We start from the raw sequence: 16,166 nt of genomic DNA, 5'->3' as shown, positions 1-16,166 counted from the left end.
ATTTACTAGTTTATTTTTTGTGCCCTAAAACAGTACCCTTGTGGATTGAGGAGCTGAGTGTAACGCTAATATTCAAATCAGCTCTTCCCAAGAAACACATACACATCTGAATGGATAATCTTAAACCTATCTGTAGTGGTACTTACATACAGCAATTAGGGTATACCCTTCTCTGACCAGAAGTAGGAAACAGCTTTTTCTTTTCTTTAATTTTCTTTTCTTTCCAATTATGTTTCTAGAGAGATGAATTCCACAATAATATTTAGAGTTTCCAGAAATAAAAAGCAGAGTTTGATTAGTTAGTAAAGAATTTGAGTTAATATAATCCACTATGTAAATTATGAAGTGTTACGAGTCATTTTCTTCCTATCGAGAAAATCAGGTTATTTTCTTTCTCATGTATTATTTCTGCATATCCTGGGGGTTAAAATAAAAAGAAAAGGATAGGATATATACTTTGTGAGGGACTAGAATCCTTAAAATAAAATCTTACCATGGAAGAAATAAATATTTTCAGTGAAGAAAATAATCCCAATGGACATCACTAATGCAAAATTAAATATAATTTATTTAATTTCAAAGTTGAGAATTTTTCAAGGTATATTTTATGGTCTCTGATATATACAAATTTCCATTTTATTGTTTTATTTTGATTGCAATGTTACTACAATATTATATCATGTGTTACAATAATGATTTGGATCTATTTGTTCAAACTATTTCTCTTGTATTTAACGATCTCTTTCTTTCTATCTCTTTTCGTCTCTTCTAAGCCTCAACAAAGTGCTTCTGGAAACAATGAGAGATCTCAAGTTGAGTCAACAAAGGAAGGAAATCCGAGTACCACTGCCTGTGACTCTCAAGATGTAAGAAAAATTTAAGATGGTTTTTACAGTATTAGACATGAGAACAAAGCATAAGCATTTTAACAATTCTAATCTATGCCACCATGAAACTTACTACTTATATGTAATATCTACTATCTAAGGATTGTTCTTTTAAATATACGAAATTAAATGTTCTTTTGGGCTGAATGAGATAGGTGTTCCAGTAAGCACTGCAACCAGATTCTTAGGACAACTATGAATATGAGTTGTTAGAGAGGTAAGAGGATGACTACAGGCTAAGCAAGGTGGTCATTCCCACAGTTACATGATAGAAAGCTGTTAATATGTAAAAAACAAAAACCAACAAAAAAAACTGATAGGCTGTATTTCTCCATGTAAAGCAAATACACTCAGCATACAGAGACATCATGGTAGAGGAAGGGAGATTCATTTCCTTCAAATGATAGGAAATATGGAATTTGTTCAATTAGTCTTTTCACTCATTAAAAATGCAATGGAATTTTATTTGTTTTGAACTTTGGCAAAATTAAGCTAATGGATCTATTACATTTAGATTTGAGAACTAGCAAATGACAGCAATTGTGTTGAACAGATTCAAAATTAGGCTTCAATCCAACTTGAAAAGTGTCTGATGAAACTATTTATGCTTGAAAGAAATCAGGCTGCAGCTAAAAATATATAATAATGATAAGGAGGAACAGAAAAGTAAGCTAAACAAGTGATCTCTTTTTTCTCTTCTGGCTGCCAAAGTGGATTAAGAAAAATGAATTACTCAACAGTTTTGCCTTCAACTCTTTGTTTATTTAAACATGTATCCAAACTGTACAATTTAGAAAATAAAGCTAATAAGAAGTATAAACAAAATACTTGAATTTTACTTCCAAAGGAGGAGAGAGTCAAAAAGGCTTTGGGCAGGAAGGAAGATTTTTACTGTAGTTTGAAGCATGTATAGGTCTTTGACAGTGAGCAAATTTGCAGAGATAGGAAAATATCACAGCAGTATGGCTAAAAAAACATAGTACCCAAAATGGTGGGATATGTGCCTACAACAATCACTGAAGACTAGAGAGTGAGGGGCCTTGGATTCCCAAGCTGAGTTTGATTTGGACTAGGGAGCTAGTTCAGGTTTTCAAATGCTTGTATTCAATCGAGTGATAAGACCATGATGTTAATTTTAAGGATGGTATTTTTACTTCTTGATATATATTTTTGAAACTCCATAAAAACATGTTCTCACTGGAGGCAAAATGGAAAATTTATGTGTGGTTTGCTAGGATTCCCCAAAGCAACATTCTGGTCTACTTTTCTTATTGAAGCCTGCTTCAAATCATAAATTGTTTTATTCATACATTATTTGTTTCTCTCTTCTACTTTTGTTGTTCTCCTTTGTCAGTGATAATTCTTCTGTCCTCAGTAAGTTCCAGAAGCAGATACTATCTTGTTCTGGTCTCAGTCTGGATCGGGGGCTCTTCGAAAAGCTGCCTCCACCAACACAAACATAAATGTTCTTTTACTAACCTGACTTCTGTCCTCTAGACTTGTGTTACTGGAGTCTCTACTCCTAAGAAGCTATACCTTTTAGTCCATAGAGTGCTCAGTATTCAGAGCCTGCAGATTCAGTTACAGATAATAACAAAGAAAGTAATATAATGAGTGACATAAACCAGGTGTGAGTAATACGAATTAGTGGGACATGCATGAGCATCAGTTTTCAGGTTCTAGACCAGTACTTCTTAGCTCTGTCTCCAGAATAGTATCAACCGAAGAGTACTTACAAAATACTAATGCCCACGATCCATTGCAGAAAAACTACCTCAGCACCTCAGTGGGTAAGGTCTAGACATTAGTTGTGTCTTTCCTCCAGATGATTCAAATATATAGGTCATTTTTCACTAATAATAGATTTCACCATTCATAAGAACCATCTGGGGGGTTTTTAGAAAGTCAGATTCTGAGCAATTAATCTGGGCATTTTTAATAAATAAAACTAGAGAGACTTTATTTTTTGCCTTGTCTAAATTTAGCCATAATATTCTGATTTGCATTAAATATCGTGAAATGTATTGCTTCCATTTAATGTAGCAATATAAAAATACTGACTCTACCAACCTAGATACTTAAGCTCCAATTTGGTTTGCTTTATTGAATGTCCAAACTGAATAAGAAAGCAGAACTTAATTTCATTTTTCAAAATCACAAAATAAAATTATTTATCACATTTCTACCTTTATATTTTATTTTGAGGTGTGTTTTAGAATCTTAGCCTATGCCTTTATATGACTTTCCTTTAATCAGATATTGAATGAATGCTATTTAGTTTTATACAAAGACAAAAAGTAGGATATAATGTAGTTTCACTTTGTTTTTAATGTCCTTAATAAAATTGATAGTAGCTTTATTCCTATTTCTTGTTTTAATTTGATTTTCAGTTGTAATGAATTCAGAAATCCAAAAACCACTGAATTAGCAAATTTTAAAAATACTTAAAGTGAGATTAAATAGGAACCTGAATTTAGACAATCACGGGAACAACTGGGAACAAGCAATGAAAAGTCTATTGCAAAAAGAGAGCCACAGGATTCTGTGATCAAATGAAGATGTAAGTAACATGAGCCCCAAATATATGTTTTACTGACTGAAATAATTGCATCATCATTATCAAGAAAGAAAACTAGAGTAGGTGATATTTTTGGTTAACAATTTTTCTATTCACTTCTGAACAGAAGAGATGGGTACTCTGTTAATAATTAGAATGAGTAAAAGGCACAGTGAAGCTAATTGTTTTTGAAAAATATAATTTTAAAAATAGATTTATTGAGATACAACTTACATACCATAAAAATTCACCCATATAAGTGTATATTTCAATCATTCATCATATTTGCTGAGCCCAGGACTATAATCCAGTTTCAGAACATGTTCATCTCCCTAATATCATCCCACATGCCTTTTTTCTTTTTCTTTTTTTTTTTTTTTTTTTAACAATGAGTCCCTGTCCCCACTAAGCCTCAGGCAACCACAAACACAGGTTCTTTTTGTATTTGTTTGTACTTTTTTATTGCTGGAAAACATTTTATTGTATAGTGTACCGCAGTTCTTTATCCATTCACCAGTTGATGTATTTTGGCTTATTTTAAATTTGCAGCTATTATGAAAAAATGATGCTGTGAACATTTGCATAAACCACTTTGTATATGTTTTAATCTCTGTTGAGTAGACACCTAGATGTAGAATTGCTGGATTTGATTATAAGTTTATGCTTATACTGAAAAATTGGTACAATCTTTCCCCCTTTGAACAAACACAAGTGGTGCTTCTCTATTCTCCCATCTTCACCATTAAAACCTCATGGTTCTCCGAAAGGTAAAATTCTCAGTAGTGAGTGCTCACCCTACCTTAAACTAAGCATGTAGGAGTTTTTATATTTCTTAGTAGTCCACACTTGGCCTCCAGAAATTTATTAAAGGTATTACAACAATGTTCCCATCAACTACTGGCTCCAGCAGCGTTCACTCAGGTAGCTTGTCTATGTTCTCTGTATTCACTGTGTCCCCAGTTTTTGGGGTGATAATTTTTCTGCAACATTAACTCTTTGATACATCTAAGAAAAGTTATTAATTATCAGACTGTTCAGCCTTTTGCTTGTTGTGAAGGTGCAAGTGGAGACTTCCAAGACCTTTATGTATCAGAGCAGTACCTGAAGTCTTAATTCGTGTCTTCTGAAACATCGAAGCTTTTAATTTCAATAAAGTTCAATTCGTCATTTTAGTCTTCATGCTTTTTATATATCTAAAGAATTATTTACCTGTTTAAGCACACAGTTTTTTTTATTTGTTGGTTTTCTCATGGTTTCTTATATAATATGTTTGCTTTTATTTCTTACATTTAGATAAATATTCTACTTCAATTTTTTTGTGTGCGTGTGTGTGTATGGTGTTAGGTAAGGTTTTGCACTTATTATTTGCATGTTGTTATTCAGTTGTCCCCATCTTTATAACACGTTTTTAAGGAATACCTTTTTTTTAATTGAATTTCTTTAGCATGTTTAACAAAAAATAACTGACCACAACATTTCACCATGTTGGCCAGGATGGTCTCGATCTCTTGACCTCGTGATCCACCCACCTTGGCCTCCCAAAGTGCTGGGATTACAGGCATAAGCCACTGCGCCTGGTCTACTTTAATCTTTTAAAATTTCTTTCAGCAATATTTGATAGTTTTTGAGGGTGCAAATCTTGCATTTCTTTTGTCTTTATTTCTCTGAAGTACTTTTCTCTTTTTCATACTATTGCAAATGTAGTATTTTAATTGCATTTCCAGATTGTTAACTGCTAGTATATATAAATGCAGGTAATTTTTGTATATTGATCCATCAGAATGAGGAGTTTTAAGTGACTGTGAGCTCTGAGTAAAACTGTGATAAGATTTGCACATCACCTATAGGTAGTTGCAATGTTGATTTTAAGCAATTATGATGCTACATCCAGAATAAAGGAGACAAATCTCTTATCAAATTTTGCTTATCAGTCTATGCTGATAAATCCTATCTCATTTTAGAAGTAACACTTTGAGGTTCAACAATGACGAATGAAAAGTGTTTTCTAACGCTTGAGGTAGAAGGCTGAAGAAAAAAATTAGAATTGAAGGTTTGTGTTAATTTATGTTTCAACCAGTTTCCAGCAGTGTGATCATGAATATTTAACCCTTTTAAGACTGCTTTTTCTCCTCTGAAAAAGAGAGATGAATATCTGTTGCTTAATATAGCTCACCCAAAGGATCCAGTGAGATAGCACAGCTTAACAATTGGCATATGACTAGCATAGCAAGCTCTCAATAATTACTACTTTCCATTCCTTTAGGCAAAGCTATACATCTCACACAAAACCTCAATATTTTGAATTATGTACTTTAATTAATTTATCAAATGAAAAACCTTAAAATATGACCAAAGCAAGCTTAAACACTGTAATTGTATTTGCAATGTATTTGTAATGAGTAGCCTTATTCAGTGCCACTTTACACAGCAGAACCAGAGGCAGTTAGTAGAAACAGCTATAGGAAGAATAATATTTTAGTCAAATATAAAAATGAACTCTTTATGAAAAGTATCTGAAACTAGAATTAGCAGTTGGCAGAAGTACTATAATACGTGATAGAATAATGAAAAACAGCCATTCTGGAATATAGTCAGGAATTGAGGCATTAGTGTGGAAGAATAGACTGATCATGTTAGCATCTCTTTCAATTTCAGGATTCTATAATTATCAGCAACCTCACCTCCCTGACAGCTGATAGGACCCCATGCAGTCTCTCAGTAAATACATAAGAAAGATTATGCATTTTGATTCCTGTTGGTCATACCTGAGACTGAATAACATAGAAGATAAGGCATGGGAACTACATAAAACCTAGATGTGGATACTGACTTTGCTGTTTCTTAACATTGTTGCTCTGGGAAGGGACTTTGTATTCAGATCCCTTTATCAATAAAAAGTAGATGAAGATTTTTCAAATTTTATCATACTAAGAATCACCAAATCAACTAGTAAAACTGCTTATGTTCAAGATCCATTCCCATGTATTATTAATCCATTGGTCAGGGAAAGAGCCCAGGAATGTGTATTATTGTAATAATCTCACGTAGATTTTCTTCTGTCAATATTTTTTAATGTTAAACACTTTGAGAAATTGCCAGGCGCTGTGGCTCATGCCTGTAATCCCGGTGCTTTGGGAGGCCAAGGCAAGCGGATCACGAGGTCAGGAGATAGAGACCATCTTGGCTCTAATATGGCGAAACCCCGTCTCTTTTTGTATTTTTGTAAAAATACAAAAAATTAGCTGGCTGTGGTGGCAGGCGCCTGTAATCCCAGCTACTCGGGAGGCTGAGGCAGGGCAATCGCTTGAACCTGGGAGGCAGAGGTTGCAGTCAGCTGAGATTGTGATACTGTAATTTGAGAAATTTTGTTATTCATTTATTGCAGGTTTATTATGATTATTATATAAATATATAGATATTAAATATGTCATGTTCAGCCACATCATAGATATCCTTATTAGTTCCTTTTAAGAAGCAGCTCTGAAGTTTTAATACTCAAAGTCTCAAAATATTCTGTGGCCAAAGAATCAAACTTGAAATTATAAAACATGCTTATTTTTAGATATCTTTGTTGCTTTGTTCCACTTCCTGCCTATGCCCTATGTAAACCAGGCAAGGTCACTTAGGAAATGGCCCTCAGATTCCTTGTTCCTTTTTAAAGAAGACTTAAGAAACTTGAAATGGATCGCTAAATTCTTAGCAGCATATTTGACTATCACTTTGAGGTATGTACAAGTTACTCTAAAAGCTGCTTTGTTTGAATGATAATATTAGAGTCACATTGAGAAAGCAAAGGATGTATCTACTCCATCCCATTTTCCTGCAGCTTGCAAATGTGCCTCAGATTGTTTAATAGCATATCAAGAATTAAAGACATTGAACATTGTATTTTAATTTTCATTTAGGAATTAAGAGTTAATGCTCAATGTAAATGTGTTTTGCAATATTTCTGACTCCTATAAGTAGCAAACATTTAATTTTTCTTACTGTGCTGAGGAAATGAAAAACAAGGATGGCTTATGTTTAGCACTGGGAGCACTAGCTCAATTTCCTGCCGTTACATCTGCTTGCAAGTCCCTTACCAAAGGGAGTCTATTCAACAGAAAAATATTGCCTAGGGAAATGAGAGGAGAAAATGTGCAGAAAATAAATTCTAGAGCTGCAAGTAGAAAATTATGCCAGCTTTTTCATGTTAAAACAATTTTGGCTGAGATATAAGAAATCTAGTTTGCTATTATATCCAACATGCATTTTGCGGCATTTGATGGTTTGGATTTGATGGTTTGGATCCATTTGATGGTGGATCCAATGCTTGGTTAACATAATTTTCTAGGCAAGTCATGCCCTGCCGTAATTGGACTTAGAAACCACACACCATTGTCATTCTGGGCTACATTCCATCAGACCATCTGAAGAGGTTGGCTTCTTTAAAAGCATTTTTTATTGTCCTACTGTGCTATTTTTTTCAAGAAGAAGCAGGAATCCCTCCAAATAGTATAGGAATGATAGATAGCTTCCAATAGTCTTTGGAAAAATGTTATATTTTATTCATATAAATCTCCATGTTTACTTTTGTCTAACACCTTAATTTAAGCATCTAAACATGTTAACCTAATTTGGTATATTTCCATAAATAGTATGGAAAGCTTAAGAAAAATGGTTAACCTATTAATATGGTAAATGAAAGTAACCCAGTAACCATGTTAATATTTATTATAAAAATCACTGGCCAAAGTAATGTGAAAACACAAAGCATAATCTGATAAATAATTATTTTACCCCTCCCATTTACCTATGAGACACATAAGGACTTCCTTCTCTGGGTTTCCATCATCCTTGCTGGATGGATGTATTTTGTCCATTATCACAGTACACCTTGTATTTTGATTATTTGTATAAGGTTCTCATTTTGAATCAGATGATAAGTAATTTGAGGGCAAAGGCTATAATAATATTTGTATTGTAAATTAAGGTTCAGAGAGGGAGTGTGACTTGCCCAGAGGAACCTGCTTGGGGGACATTGATGTCAGAACTTGCCTCGCTTCCAGTCGACCACTCCTACCATTGGCTCCATCAACTGAATTTGGAGTCATTGTCTTGATTTAATGTTACATTCTCAATCTTTTGACTTCTTGCTTTTCCGTTTAATATTAACTTGTAAATATTAAACCAGCACTAAAACATTTTTCTGTAATAAATGTAAAGAACCAATTTGCTACATAAATTGGTGTCACAGAAAAATTCAGCCAAAACATATTGGTGTCTCTAAGTAGCATGGTACTCAGTTTTATTTTTTTTTTCTCTTTTGTAATATTATAAAAAGTTTGCTTGCTTTTAGCCTATAGCTTGTCCCATCTCTTATTTAAATATGGAGAATGAACTGGATTTTTGTATTTGTCAAAAATAGTTTTTGTTGGTATAATTTCAAGTTTACCAGTTGTATATTTGCATTAATTATTCTGAGTTATTTTAATCTTTTAGAGTAAGAGCATAAGAGATATGACTAATCTCTTTAGCAAAGTAAAAAGAAGTGTTTAATAACACTAACAAAGTCATAGCAATTGACAAGATCAGTGATACAAAGTAAATGAAAATTTGACAATGAATTTCTGAAAATGTATTCCATCTGCTTTAATTCTTAAAGTTTTATTCTTTATTTCTGAGCGCAGGAATAGAGTATAATTAAAAATAAAAATAAAAAAATAAAATAAAGCAAAAGAGAACATTATCTTTTTGTAATCATTTCAGTGATTATAAATTCAGTCATCATGACCTTTTGAAAGTCATTCTAAATATACTACTTTATTTCCATAAATAATTCCCAAATGGGATATCTGCACTGAAGGCAAACACATACATGTATCATAATGAAAACCTTCTGAAGCATTTGAATGCCTTAGTTAAATTAGATGGGCTGACTGAGCTGATGTTTCTGCTTTGAGTGGGGAAAAAAAGAATAAAAGTCATCCTTCAAGGTAAAAGTTACTCAAGACGGGATGAATGCTTGGTTACTGACACAATTTTCTTACACTGTTAAATCATAAACACAAATGGAGGAGAGGAAGAGAAACAGAGAACTGGGGGGAAAAACTCCAGCAATAAATTCTTTGGCAATGTCAAGATTTTGTAGTGATCAGAATTAATATGTTGACCACAGAAGTGTAAACTTAAGTGAATATCAGAACTTCTATTATGATAGGAATCAAACTTATTGCCAATATAGAGAAATTTTGATTGAAGGAAGGGAAAACTGAAAAAGGGAGATGAAAGATAAAACCTACATTGAGCACCTAATATATGCAAGATATTCCATTAGGAACCTTTGCATGATTTTTAAAAATGTAATCAACTCTTCTAGCATCTGATTGAGGTAGGTATTATTTTGTCTAGCTTACAGATAAAGAATCAGAGCCTCAGTAAGTTGAAGTAACTTTCCCAAGTTCATACAACGAATGAAGGTAAAAAGAATTTGTCTTCATTCATTAGAGTTGCTATAACAAAATACCATAGACTGGGTGGTTTATAAACCATAGAAAATTTATTTCTCACAGTTCTAAAGGCTAGGGAATTCTCATTGAAGGCACTGACAGATTTGGTGTTCGGTAAGGCCCACATGCTTAGGGAAAGCCATCTTCTCACTGTAATTTCACATGGCAGAAGAGGTAAGATGATGTCTCTGAAGCCTCTTTTGTAAGGGCGCTAGTACCATTCATGAGGCTCTACCCTCATGACCTAATCACCTCCCCAGGGCTCCAGTGCCTTATACCATCACCTTGTGAGTTAGGATCTCAACATATAAATTTTGGGGGTACATAAATATTCAGATAGTAGCAAATTTTAACCTAATATGGACTATCTCTTTATTCACACTGCTGTGATTACCTTTATTATCTCATTTCACTGTGATATAAACATTTTGAAGGTAACTATCATTATCATCATCTAACAGATGAGATAAAATGAGATTAAATTGGTATTTCCCATTTTGCCATAGGCAGATGCTGTTCTGTGATGAAGTTTTCAACAGTATAAATAAAAAGAAAAGTGATATAGAATAAAAAGCCAAATAACTAACATATTAGTGGATTTATCATTAATCTTTTATCTTCTGTCTTATCCTCATCCTCCTCTTTTTCCCATTCCTCTTCCCGTTTCTTCCTCTTCTTTTTTCTATTTCTCTCTCTCTCTGTCTCAGGATAATTTATTTTGTCATTGGATCCTTTGTCTATTTTTCAAATTAAACTTTTTATCTGAAATATTGCTGAAATATAGTAATCTATTTTTGTTGATTCATTTTCTGTAATGTCAAAATTTGACTTTTTCTATTTCATTGTTATTGGTGTCTAATTTTATTTTCCAATAAGATACCAATGTTCATGAACTTACCCACATTATCACAAATAGTAGGAAATAGAGTTTGGACTCAAGTTCATTTGTGCATGACTCCAAAGCTTATTCTTCCTACCTTACTGTAACTAGAGACATCATAGGATTACAGTCTCCTGCACTACATTGTGATTGTGTGTTCATTTTCACACACAAAGATTATGTAATTAGCAAGGTTTGTCTCAACTACATACTTTTGTTGTTACAATGATTGCTTTTGTGGTCATATGATAATATTGTGTCAGTTGGCAGTTTATTGCCAGAAATCACAGAAACAAACAGGTTATTCTAGAGGTGTTGGCGAAGATGTGTATCTGAGAGGCAGTGTTTAATCATTTTAATAGATGTATTTGTGGCTTATCCCACTTTATAATTTACAGACCCAGATGTGTTTCTCCCTAGGTCTCCTGTATAATTGAATGGGTGAACTGCATATTGAAGCAGTTGAATTTGTGTGTTCTTTCCTGAATAATTTTCATATTTTATCACTTGAATTTCCAGATCTTGGGTACTTTACTAATTAGGTTGAATTTTACTTAATTGCGATGATGAAGGTATGTTGAAGACTTGTACTACTCTTTGTATTGTTTTAAATAATTCTCTAGACTAATATTTGATATTTTTTCTTTTTTTTGACAGAAAATGATTATTTTGAATAATTAATCCATCATTCACTACAACTTATTACATGTCTGTCCATTCTTTCCCACGTAAAATTATATTCTTTAATTGTACATGCATAAAGAGAAATTATATCTGAACTTTTGCTCTAGTTCAAGAAAAGCAATTTGAGTTTGAAATGGATATGGAATGAAGACCTTAAGTTTTTAGGCACCTTTCAAATTTAAATGTTATATTTGTATGAACCTGTATATTGCCCCATATGCCAGCTGTACACAGATAAGCAGTTATTATTATAGATAGTAATATATCATTGGAAAGTGACATATCAGTTATACCCCTCAAGAAAAGGGAAAAAGAAGAAAGGAAAAACAAAACAAAAGAAAAACAGAGGGATGGGAGAAGAGAAAGGAGGGGGACAGGAGAAAGGAAAGGAAAAAGGGAGAGGGAAGAAGGGAGAGGAGGAGGAAGGGAGAGAGGGAGAGGTAGAAATAGTGGATATAGAAATGATAAAGACAGACATAGATAGTTACAAGAATGGCCAAACAGATAGGTAGGCTTTATGTGTTATTTTGGAACCAACCTCCAGGGCCAAGCACGGTGGCTTATAACTGTAATCCCAGCACTCTGGGAGGCCTAGGTAGGCAGATCACTTGAGTACAGGAGTTTGAGACCAGCCTGGGAAACATGTTGAAACATTGCCTCTATAATACCAAAAAAAAAAAAAAAAAAAAAATCTGCAAGTGGTGGCATTTGTCAGTACTCCCAGATACTTGAAGGGTTGAGGTGGGAGGATCACTGCAGCCAGGGAGGTTGAGGTTACAGTGAGCTATCATCACACCAGTGCACTCCAGCCTGTGTGACAGAGCAAGACCTTGAAAAAAAAAAAAGAAAAGAAAAGAAAGAAAGAGAAAGAAAACCAAAAAAAAGTCAAAGCACACCAATAAAATTCTGTGCCTTTCTCTCTCCAACTTTATCAGTGTGCTATGACATTTGACAATACCGAGTTTAATGTATTTTATTTTTGTCAGTCTTATATACATTTCTTGCTTTGTATTAATGTAATATTTTCTATATAATTTCATATTATATGATACCAGATTAAGCATTTTTATATTAATAAACATTCTAAAAACATTGTCTTCATGACCACAAAATATATTATTTTTTAATTATTTAATCACCTTTTTTATTTGACCATATCTTGTTTTATTTCTGTTTTACAAATCCCCATAATGAATACTTCTTAGTGCTCAGTTTATTTTCTTTTTTTGTTTGTTCATTTAGTTTTGTTTTAAATTTTGTAATTTTTTTTCAGAGAGAAAATACCCCAAATTAAAATAAAATTGGCCTTCTGTTTGCCTGGGTTTTACATCTGTGGATTTAACCAACCATGGATCAAAAAATTTGGAAAAACTTACAACAGAAAATAAATAAAATATAGTATAACAACTATTTACATCACATTCCTATTATATTAGATGTTATAATTAATCTAGAGATGATTTAAGGTATATGGGAGGGCATGTGTAGATTATATATAAATATAATATCATTTTATTTAAGGGACTTGAGCATCTATGGATGTTGGTATCTCTCTGGGATGATGGAAGAAATCCCCAGCTATATTGAGGGATGACTGTACACTGAATTGTGAAAATATTTAAAGCCATTTATCCGTATTTTCCAAGATATCTATGTGAATATATTTGCACACCAGCATAGTAAAAGAGAGAAAGGGAAAGAGAAGAGAGAGGAGTCTACTTCAGCATGTTATAGCCAACAGTAATGTATAGTTTTTGTGTATTTATATGTTTTATAAGAAAAATAGTTTATTATTTTAATTACTATGTTTTTGTATAATTTAATCATACCATTTTATTCAATGTCATGTGGATGGCATTGCATTAATGCAAATGCATCTGAGTAAGTTAATGTAGAACAGCATTTCTTCCAAAACTGAATGGACCACATTAATCGTTATATGAACAATCACCACTTGTTAAATATATAATTTCAGAGAGTGTTCCATGATAATAAAAATACATATGATTTATTGAACATGTAATGTGTATCAGGAGCTTTATTCCAGGTTCTTTGTCTTTATTTAACCCTCACAAAAATTCCATGAATACAATTCCCTTTCCCTATTAAATAAGTGGTAAACATGAAGAACAGGACAGTCAGACAAAGAACAGGTGAAGAAGTCAGACTCAATACTAAACTTTCTGAATGCAGATCCTGTACCTCTCACTGCTTAGGGACTCAATTTATCTTCAAATATCTTGTAAGATAAACATTATTACTTCAACTTTATATATTTTAAACATGAAGGAAATGTAGCCTGAATATACTCCCATGTCTCCCTGTATACAAAGCACATATTCTTTCCGCTAGGTTATACATTTTCAATTCATATACCATATAGTTTATTTTATTGTTTCTTATCATTCCACCTGTATTGATTTCCTTGATGAAAAAGAAACATATTATACAATTATTTTTTTCCTGATAATATCTATATTGGCATTCATATTTAAAACACCATTAATATTATGCACCCTACAGAACTGTGTTGACATTTAAATAGATAGTGTATGTTAAATTATGTATCTACTGCTTTATAATTACTTGTTAAATACAAATTTCCTGTGTGATTAATTTTATTATCTCTTTATGTGTTAATGATGACTCTTAAAAAACATGTAAGTAGCATGTAAACTTCTTTATTCAAATTTTCAGTAACTTCTCATGTAGACTTAAAAAAATAAAGCATTATTGTCAAGCATTAGAAAATATACTTAACTTGTGAAACTTGAAAACTAAATTGACATACCTACTGTATTTCATAAAATCTCATGGAATTTCAAATTTGGTGTAGGTCTCAGAGGTGACTGAACACATCCATTTCATGAAAATAGCCTAAGATTGTGGCTGTTTTGGTTTCATATCAACATTTCCAGTTCATTTTATTTTGGACTGTCTCTCAATTTAAGACATGTTGTTCTTTCCATTGTCCCAGTCTGACCTCTCTCTTATCCTAGGCACATCGTTCAAGGAACAGAATATGCCTAGCCCTTCTCCCTGCATGATAGCCCTTGAAACATTTGATAGTACGTCTTAATTCTCCATTTGTTGACATTTATGACCTCACAAATTTCTAATGTTCATCTGAAAGATAAAAATCTCAAAATCTCTAGATATTGAGACTTAATATGTTAGCATTTAAAACCATAATCATAACCAACTACTCAGACCAATCTCTAAATCAGTGCTTTGTTTGGAGATAACATTGACAGGCATAGTAAAAAAAGAAACATGTTCTGACTTCCTACAAAACATAATTCACTTAGTGATTTTTTTCTTAAATATTTGAGATCAAAATATGCATCTTAAACTACGGGAAAGCTGCTTGAAAGAGCCAAATGTTCTTGTAGTCAGTGATGATTTTGGTCATGCATTGTCTCTGGGTTGTTCTCTACCATGTACCTGGGTCCCACAAAGCACCTGGCACACAGTCATCACCTGGTACATCTTTATTAAGGGCAAAGTGAATGAACCTTATTAACATTACCTGCTGCTGTCATAATTGCCTATATATTGATCCTTATGTTCATCATTATTATTGCTGCTACAATATCTAATACAGATCAAAGTGAGTTGAGTGGCACTGAGATAGGTGCTTTAAATATATTTCCTCATTTATTCCTTACTAATACTGATGAGCAAACTTGTTCCTCGATTTAAAAATATGAAAATTGAGATTGAGGAAAATTGAGTAATCCAAGGCCACAAAGCTAGTAGATTTAAGAATTTAAATATTGACTAAACATAGATTCCTTCACCCATGGGTTTTAACCTTATTCTTCTTTGTCATGAAATCTCTTATGTGAAACAGCACTATTTGTCTCTTTCCAAGAGTCACAATTCCGTTTCAGGTTTTGCCAGGAAGAATTAAAAGAATGAAATTTCAGTAATTAATCCAGGTAGAGGAATGAGGCAAAGAATATATCAATGTGACAAAACTTTTTGTGTTTGTGTATGTATTTGACAGCCATAGTCAAAAGATTATCTATGAGTCAGAGAAGGTGACAAGCAAAGACTCATTATTTTCATGCTCACTCATACACCTTCACTGTGATTCATCAAAGTTAATCTGTTGACCACTTTCTATGACACATCTTATTTGTTTAAGAAAATAGTCTCCAGCCTTCTAATTTCATCCATCTTCTCTGTCTGCCTCTTCATTTGTCATGCTTAGCACACAAATAGTAAGAGGAACAACAATGAAAATTTGGCAGAATCTGCTTTTTTATATTCACCATAAAAACCTTCCAGATTTCCAAATGAGCATTTGTGGGAAGGAGGATTTCTAGGGAAGCTAGTTCAGAATGTTATACAACATTTTGTCTTCTTGGGGGATTTTATTTCTTTTTTGTGACTGGAAAATCTCCCAGCTCTTCCTATTACTTATGCATAACCAAACGGCTATTTGAAGATGAGTCAAATTTTCATTCACTCTGGCATTGTCCAGTGATGTTCTCAGTGGAAAGGGGAGGCATGAGAGTTGAGAGTATAAAATGATTGCATAGAGCTTTTCAACACAAGATTTATCATCTTTGGATATTTATAACTTGAACTGCTTATTAAATGATACTTGGGAGTTTAGAAAATAATATTTTATAATCATTTGGGGGCAAAAAGAAGCCTGAGCA

General features: G+C 32.9%; 1 protein-coding gene across 2 annotated transcripts in view; it reads left to right on the top strand.

The window, feature by feature from the left end:
* LUZP2 (leucine zipper protein 2) overlaps window positions 1-16,166 on the top strand; it is a 557,769-nt gene that overhangs the window by 526,397 nt on the left and 15,206 nt on the right. For both annotated transcript variants that reach the window (XM_033205374.1, XM_033205375.1), the window contains exon 10: window positions 774-866. In XM_033205374.1, the coding sequence (XP_033061265.1) occupies window positions 774-866 (93 nt within the window). The remainder of the gene's footprint in view (window positions 1-773; window positions 867-16,166) is intronic.

This window comes from Trachypithecus francoisi, unplaced genomic scaffold, assembly GCF_009764315.1.
Source record: "Trachypithecus francoisi isolate TF-2019V2 unplaced genomic scaffold, Tfra_2.0 Lachesis_group8, whole genome shotgun sequence".
Taxonomy (NCBI): Eukaryota; Metazoa; Chordata; class Mammalia; order Primates; family Cercopithecidae; genus Trachypithecus; species Trachypithecus francoisi.
The sequence above is the reverse complement of the archived record's forward strand: the minus strand, read 5'-3'. Positions and strand labels throughout refer to the sequence as shown.